At 36.3% G+C, this 27,697-nt stretch overlaps 1 protein-coding gene across 5 annotated transcripts in view; it reads left to right on the forward strand.

The window, feature by feature from the left end:
- The first annotated feature begins 3,508 nt into the window (after positions 1-3,508).
- Positions 3,509-27,697, forward strand: part of LOC129740973 (nicotinate phosphoribosyltransferase) — an 87,970-nt gene continuing 63,781 nt past the window's right edge. Inside the window, exons 1-5 of one of the 5 annotated variants that reach the window (XM_055732640.1) lie at positions 3,509-4,461; positions 23,610-23,780; positions 23,849-23,975; positions 24,046-24,129; positions 24,203-24,330. In XM_055732640.1, coding sequence (XP_055588615.1) covers positions 4,353-4,461; positions 23,610-23,780; positions 23,849-23,975; positions 24,046-24,129; positions 24,203-24,330 — 619 coding nt within the window. In that variant the 5' untranslated portion in view covers positions 3,509-4,352. The remainder of the gene's footprint in view (positions 4,462-23,609; positions 23,781-23,848; positions 23,976-24,045; positions 24,130-24,202; positions 24,331-27,697) is intronic. The other 4 variants (XM_055732637.1, XM_055732638.1, XM_055732642.1 and 1 more) reach the window with 4 other exon arrangements.

Consider the following 27,697-nt stretch of genomic DNA (forward strand, 5'->3'; position numbering starts at 1 on the left):
CAACTGATTTGGTTATTATTCGAACTATATTTTGTCGTTAAAACCACATCTATGCAACAGAGTTGAAAATGTGCTTTTGAACACGTGTTACGTGTTTGGCTGTAGTTGGCTTTGAGATTTCGAATTTTGCAAGCTAACTCGGCCTCTGGTGGGAAAATTTTGAACTTTCGGGAAAATCTTTTGAAGCCTTAGCTCGGTTCATTTTTTTATAACAATTAATCACTATCAATAGTTTCCAGTCCAAAAGTACAGATTCAGATTCAGAATTCAGAATTCAGAATTCAGAATTCAGATTCAGAATTCAGATTCAGAATTCAGATTCAGAATCCAGATTCAGAATTCAGAATCAGAATTCAGATTCAGAATTCAGATTTAGAATTCAGAATTCAGATTCAGAATTCAGATTCAGAAATAAGATTCAGAATTCAGATTCAGAATTCAGATTCAGAATTGAAAATTCAGATTCAGAATTCAGATTCTGATTCAGATTTAGAATTCAGATTCAGAATTCGAAATTCAGATTCAGGATTCAAATTCAGAATTCTGATTTAAAATTCAGATTGAGAATTCAGATTCAGAATTCAGATTCAGAATTCAGATTCCGAATTCAGATTCAGAATTCAGATTCAGAATTCAGATTCAGAATTCAGATTCAGAATTCAGATTCAGAATTCAGATTCAGAATTCAGATTCAGAATTCAGATTCAGAATTCAGATTCAGAATTCAGATTCAGAATTCAGATTCAGAATTCAGATTCAGAATTCAGATTCAGAATTCAGATTCAGAATTCAGATTCAGAATTCAGATTCAGAATTCAGATTCAGAATTCAGATTCAGAATTCAGATTCAGAATTCAGATTCAGAATTCAGATTCAGAATTCAGATTCAGAATTCAGATTCAGAATTCAGATTCAGAATTCAGATTCACAATTCAGATTCAGAATTCAGATTCAGAATTCAGATTCAGAATTCAGATTCAGAATTCAGATTCAGAATTCAGATTCAGAATTCAGATTCAGAATTCAGATTCAGAATTCAGATTCAGAATTCAGATTCAGAATTCAGATTCAGAATTCAGATTCAGAATTCAGATTTAGAATTCAGATTCAGAATTCAGATTCAGAATTCAGATTCAGAATTCAGATTCAGAATTCAGATTCAGAATTCAGATTCAGAATTCAGATTCAGAATTCAGATTCAGAATTCAGATTCAGAATTCAGATTCAGAATTCAGATTCAGAATTCAGATTCAGAATTCAGATTCAGAATTCAGATTCAGAATTCAGATTCAGAATTCAGATTCAGAATTCAGATTCAGAATTCAGATTCAGAATTCAGATTCAGAATGCATATGCAGAATTCAGATTCAGAATTCCGATTCAGAATTCAGATTCAGAATTCAAAATTCAGATTCAGAATTCAGATTCCGATTCAGATTTAGAATTCAGATTCAGAATTCAAAATTCAGATTCAGGATTCAAATTCAGAATTCTGATTTAAAATTCAGATTGAGAATTCAGATTCAGAATTCAGATTCAGAATTCATATTCAGAATTCAGATTCAGAATTTAAATTCAGAATTCAGCTATAACTTTCAAAATTCAGATTGAGAAACCAGTTTTTCAATTCTGAATTTGAATTCAAATTCTCAGATTCTTCTAGATTCGGAATTAAAACTTTGAATTTTGAATCTGAATTTGAAGTTCCGAAACAGAATTTCAATACTTCAAATTTGAGTGTTGAATCATGCTCTGCAGCTCTCCTCACAAAACCTTACAGGATATTTGGTATGGAAAGTCTTGTTAGAAAAATATACCGTATTTGATAACTCAAGCGTGAGTTTTCAAAAGGACGTATGTCGCAAAAGTAATCAAATTGAGTTACTGTTTGCACGGTATAGTAAATTTTATTTTCTTCTGTATGAATTAACTGTTTGTACAAAAAAAAAATAATATGCCGTTAGCTAAAAAAATATACAAACGACCTATGTCATCTTTTCTCAGTGTTTTCGAAATTCTTCTTTACACCTCTTTTTGGTAAAACGACGCATCTGTCAAAACAAATAATATCGCACACACAGCAGATAGGATCGCAGCAAACCGTCGTATGCGTCAAATCAGATACGTCGGTTTTTTCACATCATTGCAGATGCGTCAGTTTTAAAATAATTATTATTTTAAAACTGACGCATCTGCAATGATGTGAAAAAAACCGACGTATCTGATTTGACGCATAATGAAAACAATTTATCCAAGCGACGAATCATAAAGGGTGTATGTAAATATTAAACTGTCACAACGACGAATCATTATGGCGTATGTGAAAAAAAAAACTCAACAATACGGTGTAAAATATTTTTTTTAACAAATCACTAGGAAACAGCAAAAAATCCAGTATGCTCAAACCTATAATTAAAACATTATTGTTTTTCCTACAGCTGCCATGATAAAACTTGATTCTAGATCAAACAGCTTTAAATAGCATTTATTTATATTAACATAATTTTGTCCCTCCTTTTTCTCAGATTTTGTCTGATGTTACATACGTCCTTTTGAAAACTCACGCTTGAACTGTTTGCGCCGAGCATAATAATTCTTATTGGAATTATGCTCAATGAACAGGACTCTCATCAGAGGTGCCAGGTGTCCTGATTTATCAGGATTTGTCCTGATTTTCAAAAGACCGTCCTGATTTTTCAAAAATTCTCAAATTGTCCTGATTTTTGAAAATTGATCTCTAAAATGTCCTGAATAGTCCTGATTTTCATAAAAACTTCTCAAATGTTATCGAATTTGTAGTTAAACTATGAGAAAGTCAAATAAATATGTAGTATAATAGTTAAACCCATTTAACTGATGGTAATTTTCGGTTTAGGTGATATTCAAATGGTGTTTTTTATATGAACTGCATGCCAGCCAAGAAGCTGCGTACTGCTTTTGCATAAATTAGGGCGTTTACAGCATTTATATTGCGCCTTTATTTATGCAATCGAAGCACAGCTGCCTATTGTTTCCATGAACCAAGAGGTGTCCTGAAAAATCCTGATTTTTAGATTCGCGTTGTCCTGATTTTTGACGAAACCACCTGGCACCCCTGACTCTCATTCTCATATCATAGCAACGATCCCAAGCTTCGAACCAAACAAGCTCGCACCGAAGCGAACGTCAAATTTAACCTTCAAATTACCTTCACATTTTGGCCGTACGTGATTAGTTGTCTCGAATCAAGGCGCCATACAAATTACTTTCTTCCAAAATCAGATTCATTGAATTTAAAACAAATTCTATTAAACAGTTCTCCAATAAATAAATTCACCTTTACTTAAAAATGTACTTGGTCATGTGATATAAGGTTGGTTTTTACTTTAAATTATAGCTTTAAAATTTCAGCCCAGCCCATCAACAATTTAGCCAAGCTTACCAATATTTTTCTCAGTTGCTCGCTGGAGCCAAAACTTTGCGATCTCACACACACGATTGCATCCGGCATGAGTCGCGACTCGCGCGAGCTAGTGTGGTCTGTTTTATTCGTTGTTTTATTATCGAAAATACTTATTCCTACAGAAAACACCACCACCTAATCGAGGGGAGCATAATCACCCAGACCAGACGACGGAGTGTCCATTCAACCAGCACCAACCCAGCAATCAGTCGTGCTTTCGATTTCGTTCGGTTCGGTTTAGAAAAACAGTGTTCTCAGTGGGACGTGACGTGACCCTCCTCACTGTGAGTTAAGTTGATCACTTCGGGCCGCCCTCTCCCGCGCTCCTCCCGTCTTCCCGACATCAATAAGGACATCACTCTTACCCAGGAGGCTCATAGAGTCTGAGCCACCCACTCCAGAGCGTCTCGGTGCTTAGTCCTTGTTAAGACGGTGACTGAGAAACATACCCCAGCAGAGTCGTTCCGAAGGATTCTTTCAAGCAAATTCACAAAGTCATTTGGAGCCCGTGTGTGTAACCTTGAGGCAGAATACGGATTGGAATTTAATTCTAGCTTTTAAGGCTCTCCGCTTTTATCAGCGCAGTGTGTGATATCGTAGACAAAAGTGTTGTAATCTCATTATCTAAACCGTAATTCAGAGTCAAATTAACTCAGTCATTGTCAAGAGGTGTCGTCGAGTGGTTTGAGGGAAACAAACCAAAGTTTATCATCCGCGCCAATCTGCCGAATGTATTGGTGACCCCCTTCTAATCACATCTTCGTGAAAGGGGACAAGGCACGAGCGCACCGAGTCAATCGAGTATAGTGATAACCCCAACATCCGAGTCTTTGGGGTGAAACAAACGAAGAAAAAAAACACCAACAATTCGCACACCGCACTCAGCAAGTTTGGAAAGTTTGGCCGAAAAATGTCATCCAACAATGCCGACTTGCTACTGGAGGATGGGGCCTTTGCTTCTAGCAAAAATAGTTGGAACCGTTACTACCATAACAGTGTTGTTCAACCGCTACTAACAGGTAGGTACCGAAGCCTCTATCGTAAACATGACTTTAGTACTACATGTAACCGATATCAAGCTTTCTGTAATTGCATAGATCGCAATATGTATCCACACATGGTCCATCATTTCCCTCAACCTATGTATAATTAACCAGAGCGACCGATAGTAAATCCTATGCCAATAAAAAATCACGTTCATTCACGTTACGTCTGACTTGTCGGGTTCGAGAAGAGTTGCTCTCGTGCGAAATGAAATACCCTTTTAAAAAAAAACACATCGCGCGCCGCCAATTCACCGAGAGGAGGTGACGATGGATAGTCGTGTTGATGTTAATATGCGTCCTATGGTGGAGCTGAGTTGTTAGTCAGTTCTACTACGCGAGATTATTGTCTACTAGAGTCTGTTCTGCTGATGAAGCGTGTTAGTTAGTTATCAGTACGGCGTCAGAGTTGACTTATACAGTTACACAGCTACGAGATGATTTGTTTTGAATCGTTTCAACGATCTGTTGTCCAACCATTTAAGGGGTATTCGGAGTGCACATGATGTACATGATTTTAGCTTCTCAAATTTAAACAACTTTGAAATGCTATATTTAAAATATTTTAAAAGGAAACACTTTATTTTCTGTAACATCATTTAAATTTGAATCATGTGAAGGGATGTTTCGAATACTATATTCGGGTTCTTCATTCTTTCACAATGAGTTCATCTGAATAAGATCGCCCAATGGCTGTAAATACACCAAAGACATTCTGTTGTAACATCAATGTTAAAATTTCATGAAATGTGTTAAGGCATGGGTGGCCAACATTTTCAACAGGCGGACCAAATTTCAGAAATGAGATAGGCTGGCGGGCCACGAAAACAAATTGTTCTGGAGTATTAAAAAAAACAGATTTCTGAAAATACTAAGGAAAAATCATTTGCCTCGGTCACATCGAGTTAAGATTCATCTTAATAAGTGAATTTTGTTTCTTGCATATTTTTATAAATTTCACTCCATTTGAAAAATAGGTTAAGTATAATGCAATACGAAATGAATTATCCCTCCCAACTTTTGTATGTTGTCAAGGAATTTAAAACCTCTTCGGTTTATTCATCCCAAAAATGTCAAATCTCCTGACAACATTGGACAACAGTGAATTTTATGGTCTCCAAATTAAAAAAAAATACCGCCTTTTTCCAAAGATTTCAAGTTAATTGTTCTTCTGAGAAACATTTGATAGACAAATTAGGAAAAACTGCAGAATTGAATTGTTGAAAAAAAGAAACGGTCACAAGCTTTTGACATTTAAAAGAATAATTATTTCAAAAATATTAATTTCACAAAGTAACATCAACTCAATCGAATTATTTTAAAAATTTTCTATCATCGATTTGACAAGTGTATTAGGAAACATTTCTTCAAACAGGGTGAATACGAATTAGATTGTTTTATTTTCATTGCACCTTCTTTAGGTAATTTTTTTTAAAGTTGTTCTTCTGAGAGATTTGTCAGTAACAAACCGGTTCTAGTTTAACACATTCGTCGCCACGGCACCCATATTCGGGTGACGGGTGTATTTCCTGGGGGGGCCCGTCACATCAAAAAGCGTGTGACGCTCTCTTACTTGACTTAACCGCTCAGTTTCGCCACACGTTTCAAATATGGGAGTTCTCCCTCTTTGCTTTCTCTCTCTGAAAATTTCTTTGGGCCTGGCTAATAAAACCACCAAAATGAGCGTGGCGACGAACGTGTTAATTCTACTACCCAACTGCAAAATCTGTCTAGTTTTTCATCATTGATGTACACAAATACAAAGCACGTTCCCAATTCAAATATACTTGGATTGGGTTTAATTTCAAAAATATATCCTTTTCTGGAAAGTTGAGCAAAAAATTAAAAATTGGAAAAATTTACACAGCCAACTTTCAATATGTTACATAATTTGAAAAAGTTATTAAATTTTTATGGATGAACGATGGTTTTGAAATAGAATTCAAGTTACGGTTGAAGTTGTTGTGAAAGTATAATTTCAATGTTGATGTTGATATGATTCGGTGATTTTTTTTTTTTTTTTTTTTTTAAATTTTAACAATATTGATAGGGTCATTCGTCTCGTATCGCTCATAGTGAACAGTCGCGTTTCGAGATTTCGTCCAATATATCCGGGTGTTTCGTTCCGTTCGGGCGTTTAATACGGTGTTTTGTACCGCGCTATACGTTTTTCTGCCAAAGGCAGACCCCAGCTGCTATTATAGTGTTGGTCGACAAAAAAAGGTTTTTTTCTGGCTAGCTGACTGCCCTCAACTGGTCACCACGAGGGCCGCCGCCATTGTTTGACTCATCATCATCATCAATATGGTCGTTCTTGCTCGAGCCGAGACTTGACGTGGCAGCCATCTTCGAAGAAGGACCACGTGGTTGGGATCACCACTGAAGGAGCCAATCAAAACAAAAATCAAGTTTGTTATACTTTTCTTACTTTTCTCTATTTCTAATTCTATTTTTTTCTCTATTATATATTTCGATCAAATTGAGCTTCGCTTTTATTTTCATGAAATATGAGCGAAGGCGGGGGGTCGGACCCGCCAGAGGTGGATGGTGAGCAAATCATCTATGAGGATGAGGAGCATCTGGAGGATTAAGCTGTAGCTGGTTCTTCGAATGCTCATCCTTCTCCGCCAGTTGATATTGCTACTCCATCTGCAGCTGCGGGAAAAACAACCCGACTCCGAGTTTATCCTGATAATTCATCCTCTTCTGGGCCGGGGGTGGTTTTCATCCGGCCCAAAACTAACGGAAAACCATTAAATTTAGTGCAGATCACGAAAGATCTGGCTAGGTGGCCCTCCGTTACCAGTGTTTCCAAAGTACGTCCGAACAAATTGCGCGTTGTTGTGGCCGACCGGAAGGCCGCAAACGGAATTCTTGCCAGTAATTTTTTTAATTTAGAGTATCAGCTCTATATTCCATCTCGAGACGTAGAGATCGAGGGTGTGATCACCGAATCGAGTTTGGAGGCTGAATACGTTAAGTCTCACGGCGTAGGTAAGTTCAAGAGCCTTGATTCGACTTCGGTCGGAATCTTGGATTGTCGCCAACTCATGACTGCCTCCGTCGTTGATGGCGTTACCAAGTATTCGCCTTCAGCCTCGATTCGGGTTACATTTGCAGGAACAGCCCTCCCTCATTACGTCTTGATTGACGGAATTTTAAGGCTTCCAGTACGCCTTTATGTGCCTCGCCCAATGCAATGCAAGAATTGCATCAAGTTGGGGCATACTGCTTCGCATTGCTGCAACAAGAAGCGATGCTTGCATTGTGGGGAGAATCATGGGGAAGGAGCATGCTCAGCAGTTGAGCAAAAATGCGTCTATTGCGGGGGCTCACCCCATGATATCTCCTCCTGCGAGGCATTTCAGGCAAGCTGGGATAAACAGAGGCGCTCTTTAAAAGAACGCTCCAAGCGTTCTTATGCCGCCATATTAAAGAGCGCCTCTCCACCGGTCCAACCTCAGACCTGTAACATTTTTTCTGTGCTGTCAGTTGACAATGAAGACACAGATACGGCTGATGAAGTTCAGCCAGTCTTCGTTGCAGGAGGCTCTCGGAAGCGAACAAAGGCGCCTTCTCCGAAAATACCAGCTAAAATAGCTACGGTTGTCTCTTCAAATAGAAACGAGAAAAAGTCGACTGCTGCTGAAAAGGAAAAACAAGTTCCTCCAGGTTTCCGCGGAAATGCACCACTGCAGAATAAACCAACAGCTGCGGGAGCTTCGCAAACCCAAACCCCAAACGTGATGCCAGAATCAACGACTCAGTCTGGGCTCTTTAAGTTGACTGACATTTTGAACGGATTTTTTTCGTGTTTTAATGTATCAGAACCCGTGAAAGACATTGTATTTGCAATGCTTCCTGTATTAAAGACATTTTTAAAGCAATTGATGCAAACTTGGCCCCTCCTTTCAGTGTTTGTATCTCTCGATGGCTAATTTACGCCGAGAGGTCGGAGATATCACTGTACTACAGTGGAATTGTCGTAGTCTTATTCCAAAATTGGATTCATTGAATTATTTACTTCATAAAACAAACTGTGATATCTTTGCATTGTCCGAAACTTGGCTATCTTCTCAATCTAACATCTCATTCCACAATTTTAATATTATCCGTCTGGATCGTGACGATTCTTATGGAGGGGTGCTTTTGGGGATCAATAAGTGCCACTCTTTTTATAGAATTCACCTTCCTTTATCAGGCGGAATTGAAGCTGTTGCATGTCATACAACAATAAGAGGTAAGGACTTATGTGTTGTCAGTTTGTACTGGCCTCAGAGAGTTGCAGTGGATCGAAATCACCTAGAGGACCTGTGCTCAGTGCTCCCTGAGCCAAGGTTGATCCTGGGTGACTTCAATTCACATGGAACTGTCTGGGGAGAACAAATTGACGATAGTCGTTCTACTCTTATCTATGACATTTGCGACAGTTTCAATTTAACAGTATTGAACACGGGTGAAAAAACACGGGTACCTAAACCTCCTGCAAGACAAAGTGCAATTGACCTCTCACTCTGCTCAAATTCACTATCATTTGATTGCCAGTGGAAGGTAGTCCATGATCCGAATGGTAGTGATCACTTACCTATCGAAATTACTATCACCAATGGGGTCAGCTCTTCGAACACAATAAATATGACATATGACCTTACAAGACACATCGACTGGAAAAAGTACTCGGACACAATTAAAACCGCCATCGACTCTATGCACGTTTTACCTCCTTTGGAGGAGTACCACTTTCTTTCTTGTCTGATACACGATAGTGCAGTTGACGCTCAAACAAAACCCATCCCAGAATCATCTATTCATCGAAGGCCTCCTAATCCATGGTGGGACCCTCAGTGTTCTAAGCTTTATAAGGACAAATCAACAGCATTTAAAGAATTTCGAAAACATGGAACTCTTGTCCATTTTGAAGCTTACGTTTCCCTTGAAAATCAGTTTAAAAAATTAACCAAGGGGAAGAAAAAGGCGTATTGGAGGAATTTTGTTAGTGGGTTATCGCGTGAAACATCCTTAAGTACTTTGTGGAAAGTGGCACGAAGCATGCGTAATCGATCATCTACAAATGAAAGTGAGGAATATTCACATAGGTGGATATTTAAATTCGCACGGAAAGTCTGTCCAGATTCTACACCTGTGCAAAAAATAATCCGGAACGTGCCTCCTGATAGGTCTGATAGTGGTCTAGACTCAAGCTTTTCGATGGTCGAATTCTCACTTGCCCTCCTCTCTTGCAACAATTCAGCTCCGGGAATTGATGAAATCAAATTTAACTTGTTGAAAAACCTTCCGGATGCTGCAAAATTTCGCTTGTTAAATTTATTTAACCAATTCTTGGAGCATAACATTGTTCCCCAAGATTGGAGACAAGTGAGAGTCATTGCTATCCAAAAGCCCGGAAAACCAGCGTCTGATCCCAACTCTTACCGTCCAATAGCGATGTTGTCTTGTATACGCAAATTGATGGAGAAAATGATATTGTTTCGTTTGGACAAATGGGTAGAATCAAATGGTCTCCTTTCAGATACTCAATTTGGGTTTCGAAGGGGCAAAGGGACAAACGATTGCCTTGCTTTGCTGTCTTCAGAGATACAAATGGCGTACGCAAAACGTGAGCAAATGGCTTCAGTGTTTCTAGACATAAAGGGAGCTTTTGATGCAGTCTCAATAGAGGTTTTGTCAGACAAGTTGCACTCCCGGGGTCTGCCTCCTCTATTGAACAACATCTTATACAGCTTACTTTGTGAGAAACATTTGAACTTTGCTCACGGAGATTTTGCAGTTAGAAGAACATCTTACATGGGCCTCCCACAGGGTTCATGTTTGAGTCCACTTTTGTACAACTTTTATGTGAGTGACATCGACAGCTGTCTCTCTGAAGGCTGCACTCTAAGACAACTTGCAGATGACGGAGTAGTGTCTGTCACAGGATCTACTGAGTCTCATCTGCACAGGCCTTTACAAGATACTTTAGACAGATTGTCTTCCTGGGCTTTGGGGCTTGGGATTGAGTTTTCCCCTCAGAAAACGGAAATGGTTGTTTTCTCTAAGAAACGTAGACCTGCTCAACCTAAGCTTCAACTCCTAGGCAGAACGATCACTCAATCGAGGAGTTTCAAGTATCTTGGGGTTTGGTTTGATTCCAAGTGTACCTGGAGAGCCCACATTGAGTATCTGAAAGGAAAATGCCAACAAAGAATCAATTTTCTCCGATCAATTACTGGCACCTGGTGGGGAGCCCATCCAGAAGATCTTATCAAATTGTATCGAACAACTATTCTATCCGTTATGGAATATGGTAGCTTCTGTTTCCAGTCAGCTGCCAAAACTCACCTCATCAAACTAGAGCGTATCCAATACCGTTGTCTCCGTATCGCTTTGGGCTGTATGCCCTCAACACACAACATGAGTCTTGAAGTTTTGGCAGGAATACTCCCTTTGAAAGATCGATTCAATTTACTATCACTTCGGTTCCTCATCAGGTGTGAGGTCATGAACCCATTGGTGATTGTAAATTTCGAAAGGTTACTTGAGCAAAATGTTCAAACCAGATTTATGTCTATATACCATATCCTCATGTCAATGCAGGTAAACCCTTCTTCGTATTCTCCAACTCGTGTTTGTAGCCCAGATTACGATCATTCTTCTGTCCAGTTTGATTTGTCTATGCAGCAGGAAATTCGTGGAATCCCGGATCCGCATCGTCCTCTTCTGATTCCAAGAATTTTCGAAGCTAAATATAGACACGTCGATGCTGATAAAATGTACTTTACCGATGGATCACTTATAGAGGAAACAACAGGATTTGGAGTGTTCAACGAAATATCCAGCGCATCTCACAGTCTCCAGTCACCATGCTCTGTATATGTTGCAGAGTTAGCAGCTATTCACTGGGCTTTGAATAGTATCGCCACACGACCTATTGAACACTACTATATTGTAACTGATAGTCTCAGCTCTGTTGAAGCAATCCGCTCTATAAAACCAGGAAAATTCACGCCGTACTTCCTCGAAATGATACGAGATATATTGACCACTTTATCAAGACGTTGCTTTTCTATCACCTTTATCTGGGTCCCCTCACATTGCTCAATAGCAGGCAATGAGAGGGCAGATTCCCTTGCAAAAGTGGGTGCGATGGAAGGCAACATTTACCAGCGTGAAATCGTATTCAACGAATTTTACTTCTTGGCTCGAAGAAACTCTCTTGTCAACTGGCAGCGTAGATGGGACGAGGATGAGTTGGGTCGGTGGTTCCACTCGATTATCCCAAAGGTAAGCCTTAAACCCTGGTTTAATAGATTGAACCTGACTCGGGATTTTATTCGTATATTTTCCCGTCTCATGTCCAATCATTATTCCATGAATGCGGTACTCTATCGTTTAAATATTGCTGGCAGCAATTTATGCGGATGTGGTCTAGGTTACCATGACATCGAGCATATTGTTTGGTCGTGTGAGGACCACCTATTCGCCAGAGCGAACTTTATAGATTCCCTTCGGGCCCGAGGAAAACCACCCGACGTTCCAGTGAGGGATGTATTAGGTATGATGGACTTGGACTATATGTTCGAGATATACCTTTTCCTAAAAGCTATCGATCTTCGACTATAATTCTCTTTATTTTCATATTTCCCTTTCTATCTTTCTTTTTCTTCAAAAAAAAAAAAAAGTGAACTAGATCTAAGTACACAATTGTAATCAAACAAAACGAGTTTGGCTCCTTAAAGCCTAAAGGTATGAGCCGTTTCAAATAAATAATTTACAAAAAAAAAAAAAAAAAATATTGATAGGGTCTTATGTACTATCTTTCTGAGGCTATCCAAACTCCTCAATATTAAAACTAGAGTCCGCTCGAACGCTCTTCGTACCAACGATATGTAGCCACCAAAACTTAATCGGAAAACATTGAAAAATGTGTGATGATATTTACAGATAATAAATTAAATGCCATACAATTTTGATTTTTTTTAAAATTGTTATTGTAATTGTTTTTTTTTTTCTGTGACGGTAATTTTTTTGTAAAGGTCCCTAAAATCCAAAGGGATATAAGTGTAAAAATTATCGATTTTGAGTCAATAATGCCAAATAATTATTTATGTTTCAAATTATGTTTGGTGTTTTTTTTTCAGATTTTTTAAATTATATTTGGATAATTTTACGTTCGTTAGAAAATTTCAAATGTTCGAAAAATGTATGGAAAATGGCCAATACAACAATTTAAAAGCGCGTTCTTTCGAAATTAGTTTTTATATTTCCTTTGCCTTATATCAGTTCCAATTTTATTTTATTTACATAGTATTCCGTCTCACGACATCAGTTCCAAGAAATGTTCAGATCTTTGTTTTAAATTTAGCTAGTGTTGATTCAGATATATTTATCCAAATGATATATGAAGAATAAAAAAAACGTTGAGTTCTTAGAACAAGGGTTTTCCAAAATTAGCTTCGCGGGCCACAAAAAGTTGGTCGCGGGCCACATGTGGCCCGCGGGCCATGGTTTGGCCACCCATGTGTTAAGGTATACCGGGGCAAGTCCAAACATTCAACTGACATGACATGAACAAATTGTTTTTGTTTTGCATATTCTGGCCACAAAAAAGGACATTCAAATTTTTCGTTAAAAGGTGAGTGCTTCGGACTGATATTCAAGTGAAAGCAGAAAAACTATGATAATTTTCAAAACCCCCTCAAAGTTATAGAAATAATGTTCAATCTTGTCAAACCACACTGCGGGGCAAGTGCAAACGACACTACCGGAGTAAGTGTAAACGCACCTTTAAGCCACGTAACATCAGCTATTTCAGTAAAATTCATCTCCAAAAAATATTTTAGAACATCAAGAGTGAAAGCATGTCGATTTTTCATACATTTTGCCGAAAATCTCTTCACAAATTTCAAGACCTTTGCGCCAGCTCGTTCTTCTGGCAAATGACCTGAAACCTTCAAAAACTCATATTTTCACCTAAAGGCATCAACCTAGTGGGTGCCGCGTGGAATATAAGGATTCTTTTTTGTTATGGGACAGTCTAATACATATGTCATTCCAAATTTAGAATTTTCAAAATTCATGACATGAATCTGTAAAATCAAAAAATCATTTTTTATGTTCCATGTGATTCTCCAGTATTGTGTCCAATTGAATGAAGAACGAAATTAAATACATTGTTCAACACATTCATCAATGCTTGCTTATGATTAGTTTACTGGATAAAAAATCTGTGGTTTGACCAGAGGACTCGCAGCAAGCCGTGCTCGAGAACGGTCGCGTTTTCTGTCGGTCTCGTTTTTGGTCCTGTCGTAATGTGTTTTCTAGAAAAATTATAATTTAGTTTGGCTGATTGGGGATTTTTCATGTATACCTCGCGCCTCGCACCTAGATCAGGAGTAACTTTTTGCATGCGCCGCTGGGTGGAAAAAAGCCAACATCTCTGACGAATACGGAAAAACCCGGTGAGGATATTCCATGATGGCATTTTTTTTCTTTTTTTCCCAGGGATTTTAAACCAATGATGCCATTTTTCAATTTCACTCTCTCTTTTCATTAACTTTAACTGTACACTTTGTGTGCAGGGAAAATGAAACCAACACCTGATTATAGTAGGTTTCATTAGAGTTTTTGTTGAAAGACGGCGAACCAGCTCGATGTGTGTTTGCGGCATTTCATTTACGCATCTGGAAACATACTTTGTTTACAATCTTAATGTTTTCTTATTTATTTCAATATTTTGATTTTTATTTTCATAATTACAGTTATTTTTTAAAAAAAGGAGTTCGGGTTCGCCCGGCACTTGTCGAGCAAGGACGTGTTTGAGTGTCCGATTCCCACGCGACTTATTTTGTAGGATGTTTGTTTTACCCGTTTTAATCCGTTCAGTGGGTTAATTTGCGTAACCTGCTTTATGTGCGAAAATGTATTTAAAAGTTTTGATTATTTAAAACATTGATTTGTACTCTTTGAGCATCAAAGGTCTTAAGACTTCTAAAATGTGAGGCAAAGGAGAGCAAAGAATCAAAGAGTCTTCAAAAACAATTTGCGAAAATTTATGTCTAAATATTAAAATATAATTCATTTTAAGTTGCTTTTCGTCTTTAAACAGTAAAGCCTTTTTGAAAACTCTTTGCTTCAACAGGGATAACGTTTAGGGAAAAGAGCTAGTTTATCAAAGAAGAAATTTGGATGGTATTGATTTGCCTTCAATATTTAATTCGATCCATTTTATTGGACGTCTATCAAATGCCTCATAGAAATAGGAGTTTCCTTAGGAAATGTCTAGGAGCATAGGAGGTGTAGGAAAATCATCATCGCACTATTTACCAAAATGGATCCTGATCTCTACCTTTCATCAACTAACACAACTCCTTCCTTGGATACTTGAATATGGATTCGCAGACGTATAGACGGTTTCCATAGTTGATGATACTAGCTTATCTCTGGTTCTGACTATTTAAAAAAATATGTTTTTGGAGTATGCAGGAGTGAGAGGTTGCTAGTTGAACTTAAAGAGTATCTAACTAACAATCCTTCCCTTTTCCTCATTGACTACTAGGACGTGGCCGGCGCCGTTATTAATCAGATAAATCATATAAAAAAGGGAGAACATCAGTTTTGTACAATGAGAATGGGTGCTAATCCCAAGCACCATTCTTTTGGACTTTGTGCAAAATTGGTGGCCTCGATTGATCATGGAGTAGCAACCATTGGCGACGTGGATCTTGTTCTGCTTAGCCACGCCAGCGATAATGGAATTCGAAATGTATAGTTTGAAATCAAATGTAAAAAACACTTCATTTCTCTAAAATCGATTTAAAAACATAAACCTGTAAATTAAACATTTCGAGTTCAACGATTAATGGTGGATATGAGTAGTCAAACAAGCTAAGCTAAGCTAAGCTAAAAAAAATCTGTGGTTTGACCAGTATAAATCTGTGATAATGTAGTTTTGTAAGCTTCATTGAAAATTTGGGAAACAGAACATTTTAACTGGCAAGATCAGTTCATGCATACTTTTAAAGTTTCGAAACAAAAATAAATAAAAATTAATCAACGGTGATTGTTAATTAAAAAAAATAATACGTCCGTTACTGAAACTTCGTTCATAATTTTGTGTGTGTCTGGTAAATCCTGGTTGCAGGAATTACACTTGAAATTTTAAATGTGTTCAAAGAATCAAAAGTCAACTTTTTTTTTAAACATAAAATTTTAGTATAAATAACTAGTTCGTGGTGTAAAGGTCAATTTAGTTATTGACTACAGTCTTCAACCTGTGATTAAGTTTTCAAATTGAATTTTATAATTTAAATTTTATGAAAAGCTGTCAAACTTTAATTTTTAATTCTCAATTCTTAGTTTTGGAATTTTGTATTTCAATTTTATATATCTTTTTAATTTTAAACCCGGCATTTATTGAGTAAGCTTTCCAGTTTTTTTTTTTCTGTACGTATCCAGGCCGGGCAAATCCGGGCATTGGGCATCCGGGTTCAAAACTTTAAACTCAAAACCAGGTAATATCTAGGAAAATTCAGCCAAAATTTAGGTATTCTCCACAAAAAGGCAAGAGAAAAGCTGAAAATGAACACACGAAAAATTTATTTTTCCCAAGGCACTTCAGCGCATTGTGGAAATGGCTTATATTCTTTCCTTTTTCGATATCTCATGTTTCTCTCATACTTCCCAACACTTCCCCTCCCCCCCCCCCCCCCTTTGAAAATGTGACGATTTTTTTTTAATATTTTGCTCGAGGATATATATAATACTTGCTGACTCGGTGTACTTTGCTACACCTTCCAAAAATAAATTAAATTTGTTAAAAAAATTGGAATTGAGTTTTATTTCTTAAGCAGCATTTCAAAGCAAATTTCAAAATAATTTAGAAGCAAACGCTGCAACTGTAGTTTCCAATTTAAATACAAAGATTATTTAATAATATTTTCCAAAAATTGATCTCTAAATTAGGTTTTTCAAAATCTTTTTTTTCCGGGATTTTAAGCATCTATGGCTTATTCATTCCGTTTTTTTTTCAAGATCTGAAACTTTTACTGTGTTTTTATAAGCCTCAAAGAGTTTATAATGATGTCAAAATGTATGTTTTAATGATATGGACTTCCAGCCCTTCCAATTCAAGTAGTGCTCACAAACTTATATAAAATCGTTTTTAGTAGCTAAATGACGTAACATTTTGCTTTATTTGTCTGATAAATTTGCAAGTTATACCAAATATCATATGAATAAACCCAAGTAACTCAGATTATGCCAACTAGCACTAGGAAGTTTTATTATGGTTTAATTATGGCATTTTTTGTGCAGCGGTTTTGTTATGGTTATGCAGAATGCTTATAATCTTTTTTCGACCATATGTTTTCAGATGGTTTTGAAAACGCTAATAAAACTTTTATTAAACATGCTGTTTTAGTTATTTTGAAAGAGTTATGAATGCTCTTTTTAAACTATAATAAAACACAAACCTAGAAGTTTGCTCCAAGCTTTCTTTTGCATGTTCTATAATAGCACTCAGTGCATGATTATTAAACCGCCATAAAATTTAGTGACAGTTCTCGACCAAGATGTCAAAACAGGACACGCTCAGATTAGATAGCACATATTTGAATTGGAACTCCCATTTGGTAAGTTATGCGTGTTGGTTTTGAGTTAAAATAAAAAAAAAATACATCTTTGAAAACTTGAAATCACCGAAAGTGATATGAATATCTTTACAATATGAGTATTGAGTGAAAGGGCCCAAATAGTAGGAAAAAAATTGTTGCTTGACGCCATCATTAATTCAAGATGGCGGCTTCCGCTTTTATTTTCAAAGCTGTAAATTACTGATAATATCGTGAAACCTTCACAATATGGTTATTAGGTGAAAGTAATAAACGAGTAGAAGTCAAATTTCGTTGCCCGTCGCCATCTTAAATCCAAGATGGCGGCTACCACTCAACTCGAAAATACTGTAAATGACTGAAAATCGCATAAAACCCATATTATAGGGGTATAAGTTGAAAGAGATCAACCGGTAGAAGTTGAATTTCTATCTGACGCCATCTTGAAATCCAAGATGGCGGCTTCCGCTAAACTTTAAAATGTAGTGAATGACTTAAAATGACATGAAACCCAGGTGGTAGTGGGTGGAAGGGCTTAACGAGTAGAAGTCGAATATTGCTATCTTACGCCATCTTGAAATCCAAGATGGCAGCTTTCTATAAACTTAAAAAATACTCTAAATTATTGAATATCGCATCAAACCTCCAAAATATGGGTATTTGTCAATTGGGATAAGCTATAAAAATTTTTTTTTTTTTGCATTCTGACGCTATCTTGAAATCCAGAATGGTGGCTTCAGCTGAACTTAAAAATACTGTAAATGAATGAAAATAGCATGAAACTCCCAAATATATTGTATTGGGTGCTAAGGCTAAATGATAGAAGTCAAATATCTCTTTTTGCGTTTCTCTGAAAATCTGTAAGTGACTGAAAATCCCACAAAAACCACCACAATACAGACCCCGTTCGTTTTTGGCAACATTCGATTTTGGCAACATCGAATTTGGCACATGTGCCAAAATCAGACGGTTAACAGAAACAACATAGCCTTATAGTTTTCGCTAGAATAAGACCAATACAATTTAGACATAATAGCATGATAGGAATAATAAAATTACATAAATGGCAAAAAAATCACAAACTATAAACAAAACAAGAAAAGTTCTAAATGCATTAGAAACAAAATGAAAAAATAATAAAAGTGATTTTAAATGAAATTGTCTTTAAATAGTAGTTTTAATGTAGTATTACGTGAAAAAAAGTTGTGTTAAAGCGATTTTCATTGATTAACAGCATTTTAAATTCAGTGGAAACTGCCATCTTGGATTCCAAGATGGCGTCGGAAAGAAAAAAATCGACATCTTCTAGCTTAGCCTTTTCATTCAATACCCGTATAGTGGTGGTTTAATGCGACTTTTTGTCAGCATTAAGCATTAAAAGTTGAGCGGATGCCGCCATCTTGGATTTCAAGATGGCGTCTGATAGCAAAATTCAACTTCTACTCGTTTAGCCCTTTCACCCGATATCCATTTTGTTGGGGTTTCATGCGATTTCAAGTCATTTACACCATTTTAAAGTTCAGCGGAAGCCGCCATCTTGGATTTCAAGATGTCGTCAGGCAACGAAATTTAACTTCAACTCATGATTTATTTCACGGGTCATTCAAAACCAATCCCTTTTCATTCAAAAAGTCTGTCCTCATTTTCTGTACTAATGATTAACAACTCAGAAATGAGGAACTCAACCTTAGCGTGTAATTGGTTGGCTTGCGAGAGAAACGTCAAATCGTAGCTTTTTCTGGGGTCATCATTAAACCATAATAAAACTATGAATTGACTCACGCCATGTTGGTTGCAAAATCGAAGGGCACAAAATGACGCCATGTTGATGAATTCACAATGCAAGCATTGGAAAACATTTTTTCAGGCCTTTTTTTCCATCAATTCCATCATGATTGACCATCATATTTGACGAGGCGCATTTATTTTAAGATTCTATTTCATATACATTTTACCTAAAATCTTGACTGGCAGTAGAAAAGACGCTCATTATGTGGTTAAAACATTGGTTTTTCAGCTAATAATTTTACCAGATCATATGTGAATAATGCAATCATCATTCATAAACCATTTTGGTTGCTGGAAAAAATTAAAAAAAACTCCGAGAACTCACAGAACCGAAAAAAAACAAAAATTTCTAACATGTTTTATAATAGCTTTTTAAAAGCTTTGCTGACCAACATTGATGACCAACAATTATATGTCTTGATGACGTTTCTAGGGTAGGGCCAAATAGCCTGATTTTTACTTTATTAGAGTCCAGGTGATGTTATAGAATGCGCTTTAGCTTTTTATGAAGATTAATGCGATAGTCCAAACGAAATTTTGCTGACCATAATAAAGCTAAAATTGTTACTTGGGAAGACTTGCTTCCTTCTTTCCGACTCCACCTAGAAATAAGAAAGAGTATTAAATTATTCGTACGCAAACAACCTCTCTTCCTTAAGCTTGATAAGTTCTCGATGCATGCCAACAAACTTGTATGGAAGCTCTCATTGGTTGATAGGTTTTCAAGCTATACAACGCAATTTATATGGAACTCTTTTTGTCCCTCCCTTCTTCACACTGTAATGCAGAAAGATTTGTAACAATCATAACATGCTTGTATCTATTTTCGCCATATACTAAAGCCAGGGGTGGAAAACAAAAAAAAATAATAAAAGAGCGCTCAAATGTAGAATTGATTTGATTCAATTACCGTTCAGTAAGCAGATATCAAATTTTACTTCATTAGAATGATCAATATTAAAACTTTTTTAAAGTCTTTGAGAGAGTTGTACATTGGACAGATTAACAAGTTTCACTAAACTGAGCAACAAAACAATAGTTTTGTTGATTTTTTTTGGTTCCGTTACGAGTTGAACGGATAAAAAAAAACTGTTAATGCTTCGACGGTTGTATGAATCTTTTCTAAAAACAAAACCTTAAAATGATGATTTGTGCGCCGATAAGGGTAACAATTATCAAAGTTACTTTTGCTTCTATTTTTTTATTTCAATATTAATTTCAATTCAGATATACCGGGCAAGTGCAAACAGATTATGCATAATACTGAATTATTTTGGAAAGTAAATTCTCAAAAGGTAGATGTTTCATGGCTAAAAGGCGCGTTTGAACATGTTCCACCGTCTGAAATGACAGGAGTTTATATTGTTTTCAACACTTTCAGGTAATATTGAAAATTATCAAAAAAAAAATCAGCGTTCACTGAAATATCAATCACAAAAATGACTTTTGAACAAAAAAGCGGATCAAAAGTCTCTTCTGCGTAGCCAAAATATGTAAAACAAAAGCACAATTTTCATGTTAAGTACCGTAAACTGGGGGAACTTTGATCACTTTTTTCATTCATTTTTGAATATTTTGGTAGGGGTTGCATTTTCGTAATATTTAAAAATTTTAAAACCCTTACTGAGGTGAGGAGTATCAAACATGATCATTGATTGTAGTAAATTCAAAATACATTGGTGGTAATAATTGAATGTTTGTTGCAAAACCAGATTTCGAGTTTCGGGGTGACTTTGATCACTGTGGTTTTTAAGTACCGCAACATCTTCAAAAATTTTGTTATGGTCCCAATAAGCACACAAAGCATAAACATTAATAACAGAAATTTCTGTTAGGACTATACCCAGTTTTTCAACGTTTTTTTTCTCAAAAACATTTATAGTCAAAAGATGGATCATGTTGCTGCATACATCTAGGGGTAAAAATTATAAACATTTCTCAATTTTTTTTTGCCTTAAAAACAAATAAAATTTTACCTTTATGCAATTCCCTAGATCCTCGCACTGTTCCCATGTATTTTTTTTTTCTTCAAATTGAACCATTTGATAGGGTTTTAATTATTTTTACTATACGGGGTTTCTCATGGAAATACACCGTTTTTTTCCAATATAAAAACATTATCACCAAATGACCTTAAAAATAACACTTAAACTAAACCTAAACAAAGGAAAAAGTTGAACTTTCACATTATACAACCCATTTGCTCCTAAATGCTTGAATTTGATTAGGAGAGGTGTTTGATTGTGAGCCTTCGAAAAACCAGATATTTTAAGTTTTTAAAATAACATTATTAGGAATATCAAAAATCTTCTAATAAAAACCAAATTTAGCTTATTCGTAACTAAATTTATAGGCTTTCAAACGTAATCAACAGTTTTCAGATATTTTAACTTTTTGCTTAGTTCATGATGATTATCTGCAAAAATTTCATGTTGATCAAAGTTACCCCGGTGATCAATGTACCCCCAGTTTACGGTACGTACTTGAATTTTGTGTAAACAAATGGGCCTATCGGGTTAAATAGCCCTACGGCTGTTTGATGAAATGGCTGACTAAACAGCTTATCTGACCAATGCATTTTGAGTGTGATACGCTGAGAACATAAGGCAAGAAAGAATTTTATGAATTTACAAACTCAAAAAAATTTAAAAAATCATACAAGGTTTGGATACTTTTTGATGTAATATTTCGACTTTTAAAAATTATACGTAAAGAAGCTTAAAACAAAAACTAGGATGGTTTTTGTTTCTTACTCAAATGAATTTAAGTAGTTAAACATATTTCAGCTTTTGTGGCGGTTTAATAATGATTCTATAGTGGAATAATAGAGTGTTTTTGTATGCCCCCATCATGTTTGTAAAATGCCTCCATCCTAAGAAATAGTAGGTTAAATAGAATAAATATATGATTTTTATCATTGAACCTTCAAATCTAAGCTCTGAATAACATCCTAAGAGAGAATTGAAGATCTAGAAACAGATTTGATAAAGTTTTTCTCATTGATGGACTGCCTCCATAGTATGGCAACCCTTACTTTTGTTATATTCCTTAAAATAATAATACACATAGATTTTTATAAAACTTCAGCTTTGTCGTACGGAAATTATTACTTTCTAGCAGTTTCAATGAAATTATACGAAAATATTGCCCAAAAAACAGAAATTTTGTTCAAAACATAAATAGGCGCATTTAGCCCGCACGGTTTGAGGTTCGGCATTTTAGACAACACTTATAATAAAAACGTTTTCTTGGAAACAGAAGAAAATTTTAACATAAAAATTACTCCAATGTATAGAAAACAGATGCCTGCACACGTGTATATAGTTTTTGTACACATATTCGATGTGATATTTGATTAAATCAGTGTTCTGCTTAATAGGCGCATATAGCCCGCTCCTCCCCTACTGTGTTTTTCGGTTAATGATTTAAAAAAAAAGTTGAGTTTATTTAGTAAGATTGTTTATTCGAGCCCAACAATTAATTGATGAAAAATAATGTATACATTTCGTTGAACATTCACTTGCTCTAGTGTACCTCCTTAACTAAAAATTCTTCCGAAAAATGCATATCCTCTTTTTTTGAAAAAGTTGTTTATTTTACTGATAGCTTTTACATATACTTGCAAAAAATAAAAAAAAAAGTTCTCTGCATTTAAAATTTTTTTTTCTCACTATCTTGCTGTTAAACGGAATTGAAACCCATTTTCGACTCTCCGGGGTTCATTAAGGTGTGCTGGATGTTTTGTGTCAAAAAATAAGTAGGGTGGGTGTGACTTATTTCGCTATGTTTTGTCAGGGCTTTTTAGATTTGATATGAGTAACTAGGCCTAGTGTTTAAATTTTATATATACTTTTTTGTAACTTAGTTCCAAATTCTTCTCTGGACTTTGTTAAATTTAGAAATACTCATTTTAAGCTTTAATTATCGAAAAATTACATGTTGTTTTAAATTTGTTCATGTTCCTACTTTGGCACTTATTGTTCCTAATTATTAACATATGTGTTTGGGCAAGTGGACTGTAATTTTGGATCGGCGTATGGAAGGATGACACAACACTTCACTTAAAGGTTTTCTTTTTATTTCCTTTTCTAAGATTTACATTATTTAACTTAACATTACTTGGAAGGTTAACAGACGATATAACGCGATAATAACTTTTCAGGCATAAAGATCTAAATTTAAAATCACATTCTAAAAACTAAATTTTAACTGTTCAAATATTGAGAAGCGATCGAGGTGATTTAGAAACTACAAATGCGTATTTTCTAATGGCTGAAATTAGAATGTTTCTCAGAACAAATGGTGATTGATCCGTGAAAGACGAAGAAGCGTGCAAAGAACCCGGTCAATTTAAATGGTTGGCTTACTTCCTCAAGGTCTCGGGGCCGCTCATTTCTCAGATTAGATTGTGTAATTGTTATGACAGTAATCTGAGTGAAAAGAGATTCTCCAATGAGTTCGACTCAACTAATTATGTCATTGCAATAAGCAAACCCGGTCGTCTAGTTTAAATTATAAAAACTTATCAGCTTTCGATTTTTTCTACTCCATTCAGTATTGAGAAGGTTCTGATAATTCTTCCTTATTTTTCCTTACTTCCTTACTTTTTTTTAAATAATCTATTGATTTTTATATATCAATTATCTACATACAAATGTTCGTCATCTGCTATTCATAGATTTATTCATAACTCACAAACATTTTCTTATTTTCCTCGTCCCCTTGCAGATCTCTACCAAATCACGATGGCCTACGCGTACTGGAAGTCCGGGAAAATCGAAGATCACGCCGTGTTCGATTTGTTCTTCCGCACCAATCCATTCCAGGGCGAGTTCACAATTTTTGCCGGACTCGAGGAATGTTTGAAATTTATGGAAAGCTTTCACTATTCCGAAACAGGTAAGCCCCTAATGACTTTTTCTAGGCATTTCTATAATAATCCATTGATTGTTTCCAATCTATTGCAGATATTGAGTATCTGAAACACGCTCTCCCAAATGGTATTGAGGAAGAATTTTTCGAGTATCTCAGTCAGCTGACAGCAAAAGATGTCACCCTCTATGCAATCGAGGAAGGATCAGTGGCTTTTCCCAGGTAACGAAGAACAACAATAGATTAATTTAATACTCAGTTTGTCAATGATGTTATTTTTTATCATCAACAGAGTTCCCCTGATAAAAGTGATGGGGCCACTAATCATTGTACAGCTGCTGGAAACTACCCTTCTAACATTGGTGAATTACGCCAGGTAAATAAGTTAAGATGCCTGTTTAATTTGTAAGTGAGCTGATAAATCTGTTTAATTTTCTTCCCGGACACAGTTTGATGGCCACAAATGCCGCACGGTATCGGATGGTTGCTGGGCGACACATCGAGCTGCTGGAATTTGGACTGCGTCGGGCTCAAGGTCCCGATGGAGGTCTCTCGGCATCGAAGTATTCCTATATTGGTGAGTGTCAAATCCTACCATTATGAAATGCTTTAAAATATTTAGAATTCCTAAAAGTATGAAAATATCAACAATCCACTTCTAACATAAGCTATTACATAGAAACAGTCAATGTGTACTTTCAATGCACAAAAATTACCCAATTTAACCTTGACTTTGGAAATACGTCTGTCGGAAACCTCGAACTAGAAGTGCAATTTGAAGCACGGATGTAAGCAAATCGAGTACAAAAAAAATCTGCATTATAGCGCCAAAGAAACCAGCACGTGTATGGTTCGCTAAAGACGTCAAAAGTTTAGTTTTTGCAAAATGTTTTCACGCGAATCAATCCAACCTGTCACCGAGCACCATTAGGTATGCGATTGTTATTTTTTTTCAACGAAAAAGCTCACCACCGAGGAGCGTCTTGAGGGGTGTTCCGATAGCGTTCTCTTTTCAATTTGCCGAAGAAAAAATGCGGAGTTTGGTTGGGCTGGCTGGTGGTGCATACAATTTGTTTGGCAGGTTTTTTCGGGTTGTTTGTTGATTTCGTTTCACTTCGGATCCTCCCCTTCGAATTTCCGCCCAGTTGTAGTTTTTTTTGTATTTTGGGGAACATAAAAATTACTTCGACAGAACTCGGAATAGGCACATTGTAACCATTTTGCTATAAGTATTGAGATTTGCATCCACCAAATTCTATGCAGCAGTGAGGGGGAACGATAAACAATGCATACATAGATACCGTCGTCATCAAAACAACCGTTCATTGTTGGGAGCTTCATGATCGTGAACGTGAAACTTGAATGGCCAAGGCGGTCCGGAAGTTTTGATAGCGAAAGGCAAATCCATAGCCATCATTGGCACCAGGTGGCATAGGACAAGGTCTTTCGGGACACGGAATTCCAATTTGGGTGAAACTTCACCCTAATCTTGTATCAACATCAACCGATGGCGGTGTATTTTCATACATATTTTTGTAAGCAGACTAACAATAAGCAAATAACGACGGCTTTTTCAACATAGAACATTTCACTGAAATTAATTAAAAAATATTTAAGTTAAATTCAACCACACACTTTATTATCAAAAAATCCAAATCACGTTATGCTACTTTTCGTTATTTGTCCCGCCCTGATTTGGATATTTCCATTTAGTTTCGAATAGTTTCTAACAACACATTACATCTCATTTGCATGTGTCTCTCAAATCTTCTTCCGCATTTCGATATGCGAAGCAGTTCATGACCGTGTGCACCATCTGGACTTTGTTTGCGGCATACCACATCATGGTATTTTTTCGAGTTTGAAAATCCGAAATCCATCGCGGCGACTCAACTGTTAATTAGATCTTATTATAGAAAGGAAAGTGGATTATCAAGGGGTCACTTCCAAGACCAGTTATCGTCAGGGTCCAATGGTGGCTTCCTGAAGCCGGTGTTTCGATAGCTAGGAATGAATCACCGGTACTTTTTATACGGGTTTTACTAATTGACTTTTTTCGGCGAGTCTTACTAGTCCACTTTTATTTATTTTTATTTCTCAATTTATGTCGGGTTACTCTGAGGAACATCTGATGATGGGTGAACAAAAGTAACCCCAAACGTTACGTAAATAAAAAAAAAAGTTGTTTCATTCACCGAAAAAAGTAAACAGGTAAAAATCTTAAAAAATAAAGGAAGTGGAATTCTGTCCAGTCAAAAGTAAGTCTTATTGCATTTATCTACCAATAAATTTAACCCGTCTATTTTAGAGCGGCATTAGTTTAATTATTGGTGAGTTCATACATTGCGCCTTTTCGAAAACTCGGTATTTGAAAATTTGATTTGTAACTTTTGAACGGCGCAATAGATTGCACCATGGATGTCAAAACTCCTCAGTTGTCCAGTGAAAAAGAGTGCAATTTTTTTCGTCTGCTCCCCCAATCTGTGCGGGGAAAGATAAATCGCACTGAAATCAAGAGTGAGATTGTCAACACATAAGAGTGAGCGAGAGCATTCACATCCGCTGATGAAGAGAATTCCCTTCTCCGGACAAATCTGTTGCGCATTGTGTTGAAGAGAAATCTGAGAGCTAACACAGTTTATTCTTGGTACGTTCTCGAGAAAAGACGCTGCTCTCCGAATCAAAGGTGCCAGAGGTTTCCTGATTTTCTAGAAGCCGTCCTGATCTTAATTGCAATTGATTTTGTAATGAAAACAGTTAAACCTCTTAAACCAATGGTAATCTTCGGTTCAGATTATATTTGAACGGTGTTTTTCGGTATAAACTATACAAGCCACCTAACTTCTTATCTCTTCTGTTGCATCAATTAAGGCGTATACAGCACCACTATTCGCCTTAATTTATGCAATCTAAGAAGAGCTGCATTTCATTTCCACCAATCTACTGGTGTCCTGAAAAATCCTGTTTTTTGTTCATCGCGGTGACCTGATTTTTGACGAAACCACCTGGCATCTCTTCTCCGAACTCTACACGGAAAAAAATTGAGTGGTCATCCCAAAGACGCTGTCATGATAATTTTACCATTTCAGCGCTATAAGGGTATATGCGGACGATAGTATTGGCGAAAAATTGGCCTCAGCCATAACCTCAAACTTTGGTTTGCTGGCGGCCTCACCAGTGATGCTAGGTGCGTTACTAAAATCAGCATTTGTTGTTTAAAACTAATTAGAATATTTCTTAATTGATTAAACTTTTTAACTATCAACAGCTAAACGTTTGAATTCATTACGGGGCTTCCCTAAATGGCAGAAGATAGGCCATATTTTGCTAATGAATTTTCAAGATGAATTTAAAATATCTGAAATGTATTTTCATGTACTGATTGGTAGATTAAAAAAGAGTTGTCTATATCTTCTTAGCGAATGCAAAATCATTCACTGTTACAAAAAAAGTAAATTAATGACAGCCCGTCTATGTTGACTTAGAGAATGATCGCATGCATGCTCAGATTATTTTAAACATATCCACATAATTCGCTACATTTTTCAACTGTGCGATACAGACAATTGTTATTTCGTTCAGATAAATGTTGTCTTTAATTAATAGAAATCTACGGGAAAGTTGCAAATTCTCAGTACTCATGAAAAGGTTTTTCAATAACAATGAAATTAAAAAAAAAATCATTTTCCAAATATCAATGCACTTGGCAGCCCTGAACACCCAAAAAATCAAAACACGACCACCTGAGTATCGCTTTTCCACAGGGCGAATTTGTCGATATGAAAAAATCGATTATGTTCTTCCATGGTTTGCGGTTAGGGCTGAGGCCTCCGGCTAAGGTGGTGTTCGTGTAAAACTGTCAATATATCCTAAAAGTATTATCAACCACGAAAAGTTTAACATCGATTTTGTGAAAGTGCGCATGAAACAATATTGAAATCACT

The sequence above is a fragment of the Uranotaenia lowii genome, chromosome 2, assembly GCF_029784155.1.
Source record: "Uranotaenia lowii strain MFRU-FL chromosome 2, ASM2978415v1, whole genome shotgun sequence".
Taxonomy (NCBI): domain Eukaryota; kingdom Metazoa; phylum Arthropoda; class Insecta; order Diptera; family Culicidae; genus Uranotaenia; species Uranotaenia lowii.